Source organism: Trachemys scripta, unplaced genomic scaffold, assembly GCF_013100865.1.
Source record: "Trachemys scripta elegans isolate TJP31775 unplaced genomic scaffold, CAS_Tse_1.0 scaffold_31, whole genome shotgun sequence".
Classification (NCBI taxonomy): domain Eukaryota; kingdom Metazoa; phylum Chordata; order Testudines; family Emydidae; genus Trachemys; species Trachemys scripta.
This window is the reverse complement of record NW_023260517.1, coordinates 187,267-191,829: the sequence shown is the minus strand read 5'-3', so window position 1 is coordinate 191,829 and position 4,563 is coordinate 187,267. Positions and strand designations below refer to the sequence as shown.

At 49.2% G+C, this 4,563-nt stretch overlaps 1 gene segment (V, D, J or C); it reads right to left on the bottom strand.

Annotated features, from left to right (window-relative positions):
* Positions 1-2,088: 2,088 nt before the first annotated feature.
* LOC117870552 lies at positions 2,089-3,141 on the bottom strand. The segment is given in 2 exon segments: positions 2,089-2,545; positions 2,808-3,141. Coding segments are annotated over 2 exon segments (375 nt in total).
* Between the last annotated feature and the right edge of the window lie 1,422 nt (positions 3,142-4,563).

Genomic DNA, 4,563 nt, shown 5'->3' with positions numbered 1-4,563 from the left:
AAGGATCTGATCTCACCAGTCGCTTAATTAAATAGGTGCACAGAGACCTTGGTACATTTTTTTTAATCTCTTGTCTTCCCTCACCACCCTTCTCCTCCCTCCCCCACATGGAACGACACCCAACATTCCTCTCCCCTCCCCTTCCCCCATGTACACACATAGCCCAGAAAAATGCGATATTTATTGTAGGGGGGCCACCCCTGGCTGTCACACTGTGTCACTCAGAGCTCCAGCCGCACCCTGCACTGGGCCAGGGTGCTGGATTTTCTGTCTCCAGACACATGCAAACTTGCTCTGGCTTGGAGCTAATATTGATTCCTGGGTATCCAGATGCTATATATTGAGGCCCTCCATTCAGGAACTGCCAGCATCAAAATATCTATTCATTGGTCTTGAATGAGGTGTGAGAGGAAGGGGGGGGGTTCAATTCGGTTCCCTCCAAACCTTCTGCGTAGCCCGGCTGCTGGATGTCGGCTCAGCCCGGGGCCACTAGGAGAGGAAACCAGAAACAGAATTAATTTACTGGGCATGAAACTTATTGGGGACTCTGTGGGTTCATTCCCTGTGGCCAAAGCACCTCTGTTCTTCTTCTTGTGGCTGTTATGGGGTTTACAAGAGCTAGGGAGAGAGGATGACAGAACACAGAGGTGAAGGGTGGATGGTTAGGTCAGACTGAGTCAGAGAAAGTCGGGGTGTGTGTTGGGGCAGATGGAGGCAGACAGAGAAAGAGACACTAAGAAAGAGAGAGAGGTGGGGCAACGGGAATCTCACTCACTCAAAACAAAAAGCAACACAATCCCTGAGCCCAGGGGTGATTCCCATCCTCATAGGGGAAGATGAAGATGATGATGATTAGCGACCACTCCTTACCAAGTATGATCATCTCCCATGGGAATTATGCGTCCTCAGGTGGCTAATAAGGCCAGTCCTTGAACCACAAGTTCGTTATTTTCCAAAAAACCCTGGAAGATGCCTGTGCGGGACTTCTTTTAACGTGGGGAGACTGGTGCACAACAGTGCACAGCGGAATAGCTGCGGTCCAGCCGCTTTTCTCGCGGTCTGACCCCTGTGGGAACCCTTCTCCCGCAGCTACAAGCCCAAACCTGCAGTGATGCTACTGCTGGAACTGGAGCTGTGAGCGACACCTGCGTTAAGCGCATAAACCTCCCTCAGTCTCTCCGCTATTCTCTGCAGACTGCAACTGCCCTGCCTCTGAGGCTCCAAGACGGCTCGCGGTGTTGTCGGGGGCGCGCTCCGGGGGTGACAGGAGAACTGGATTGAACGAAAAGCCAAGAGGTGAAATAGACCCTTGCGGGCGGCAGGTTTATAGGGAGCATTTTTGCTTGTACCGCAGCGCCCTCTGGCGGGACAATCCGCGAACTGTAGTGAGATGCCGCTCAGAAATCTTGTTACAGCGACTTTCCCAGATGAGGTGCTCCCTGAGAAATTCCCTGAGCAATTGGAAAAAGCGGATGGTACCAGGCTGTTTAGTGAAATTTTATTAATTTAGACTCCATATGTGCTTACTTCCTGTCTGGGGAAAATTCGTTTGCAGAATAGTATTTGCTAAACTTCCCAGTCATTTTTTTCTAGTAATATTTGTGTCCATTTCACAAATACAATTCGAGGATGGTCTTGTGTTATCTCTCTCCAGCATCTCTCTCTCTCTCTCTCTCTCTCTCTCTCTCTCTCTCTTCATCATCTCTCTGTCTCTGCCTCTCATCTCTCCCTCTCCTTCTCTCCTTATCTAATCTTTCCAGACAAGGTGGGTGAGGTAATATATTCTATTGGACCAACTTCTGTAGCTGTTTTTCTTACCAAAAAAAGTTGGTCCAATAAAATATATTCTCTCTCCCACCTCGTCTGTCTAATATTCCTGCCTCCAACGGGGCTACAACAGCACTGACTCTATCCATTCATCTCTCTATCAAAATAGCCTCCTTGCAGATGTAATGGGAAAGGTTTGTTACTTTTCATTTACTGTGCTTTATAGTTCTCCCTGAAGCAGATTTTCTTAGAACGTTTCCAAAGGATCAAATTTCATTTGGCTCCTAAGTAAATAGTTAGGCGCACCAAGACCTTGGAAAATTTGGCCCCAAATGTTTTATTCATCTCTTTTATCTCCCCTAATCGCCCCTCTGCCCTCCCCCTCATGGAAACACACTCCACATTCACCCCTCCCACCGCCTACGCACACACAGGCCTCAGTGAGATACTTATTGTACGGGACCAGCCCCTGGCGGTCCCACTGTGTCGCTCAGAGCACAATAATACACCGCTGCGTCCGCCAGCCGCACCCTGCGCAGAGCCAGGGCGCTGGACTTTCTGTCTCCAGAAACATGCAAAGCTCCCTCGGGGTCGGTGCTATGAGTAGTTTCCCGGAATCCAGAAACTATATATTGGGGTCCTTGGTTCGGGAACTGCCGGTACCAAACTACATTCTCATTCGTCTTGATTGAGGGGTGAGAGCAGGTGAGGTTCAGTTCGGCTCCCTCCAAACCCTCTGCGGAGCCCGGCTGCTGGATCTTGGCTCTGCCCGGGGCCACTAGGAGAGAAAACCAGAAACAGAATTAATTTAGCGGGCCTGAAACGTCCTCGGGGCTCTGTGGGTTCATTCCCTGACACCAGCGCCCACCCTATTCTTGTGGCTGTCACGGGTGTTTTGAAGAGCTAGGGAGAGAGGATGACGGAGCACAGAGGCGAAGGGTGGATGGTTAGGTCAGATTGAGAGAGAGAAAGTCGGGGTGTGTGTTGGGGCAGATGGAGCTAGAAAGAGAGAGAGGTGGGGAAACAGGAACCTCACTCACTCAGAAGAAAAATCAGCACAACCCCCGAGCCCGGGATCGTTCCCATCTTCACAGCAGAATAGCAGCGTCTCTCAAACCCTTTTCTGTCTGTCTGACCGCCGTGGGAATCAGCCAGAGGGGAGCTCCGCCTTTTCCCCGCAGCTACAAGCCAGAGAGAGACTTATCGTGCGGAGTGGCGAGCAGTGAATAACCTGCCGTGATTCTACTGGCGGAACTCGAGCTGTGAGTGACCCCTGGGGTGAACAGCAGAAACCTCCCTCTGCGTCTCTCTCCTCTGCATCTGCCCTTCACCCGGTGCTCCAAGACGGGCCGCGGTGTCTGTCGGGGGCGCGCTCAGGCGGCGGCAGGAGAACTGGGTTGAATGAAAAGTCACGCGATGAAATAGACCTTCCAGGCAGCTTTAGAGGGGCCATTTTACTTCAACTGCAGCGCCCTCTGGCGACCACATGGGCGCACTGCCGCGAGATACAGAGACAAAAGTATTTGTACTGTCACTTTCTCAAGAGAGGTTTCAGAGTAGCAGCCCTGTTAGTCTGTATCCACAAAAAACGCAAAAAAAAAAAAAGAAACTAACAAATTTATTAGAGCATAAGCTTTCGTGGACTACAGCCCACTTCTTGTTAGTCTCTAAGGTGCCACAAGTACTCCTGTTCTTTTCTCAAGAGAGTTAATCCCTACTGCAGAATCCATTATCAGTTGAAAAAGACGGGCATCACCAGGCGGTGAAGAGAAATCTTGTTAATTTAGATTCAATGGGGGGGAAATTCCGTTTTGCAGAGTCTGATCTGTTACACTTAAATTGCCAGTCATTTTTTCCCAACAAAATCTGTGGTCACTTCACAAATACAATTAGAGGCTGGTGATATAAGGTTTATCTGTCGTGCGTCTGTCTGTCTATGGACCCCTCACCACACGAACATCGAAATGTCTGGGAATATTGTAGTTACTTTCCTGGTTTCACCTTTAAATCTGCTTCATCTTTTTTTCTGAATCTGGTTGCCTTATAATACAGCCAAAGAGTCCAACTTTCTCACCTTGAAGGACCAGCCAATCCCTGTATGGTGTGATAAGGAAGGAGAGATCAGTAGAACCTTATTTTTAAAAACTAGGCTATTTTAAATGATTTACTTACAGGATTTAGCTGCTAATATTCCACTGACATAAAAATGCTAGCTAGCTAGATAGATAGATAGATAGATAGATAGGGGGTGGATGGGGATAGATAGATAGATGGCAATGTGTGGGGAACGATGGATAGGTATGTATGGGGATGGATGGATGGATGGATAGATAACGAGGTAGAATAAACCAATGGAGGTTCCAGGTGAGAGGGAAGCTCACAGCGTGACACAAAACACATTGACCTCAACATGAGTCCATCCTTTGACTTAAGGTGTCTCGGGCTCAGGCCCTAAATTCAGATTTTCCAAGGAACCTGGGGGAGTTTGGTGCCCAAATGCCACTGAACTGGCTTCAACATCTCTCTAGACTTCTTTAGAACCCATCCCGCTCAAATGTTCTCTTCCTCCTTTCTGGCTTCTTAGTTCGCCCTTCCCCTCTCTCTTCCAGCGCCCCCTTGTCTTCTGCCCCATGGACACACACTAGCAGCCAGGACCACAGAGTAGGGCCTTGTCTACATCTGCGAGTTGGAACGCATTAAATCAGTCTTGGGTGCTATAACTCCTGAAGTGTCCACACTGGCAAGGCACTTAGAGTGGCCTGATTCCTGGAGCTCTCCTGGTAATCCACCTCCACG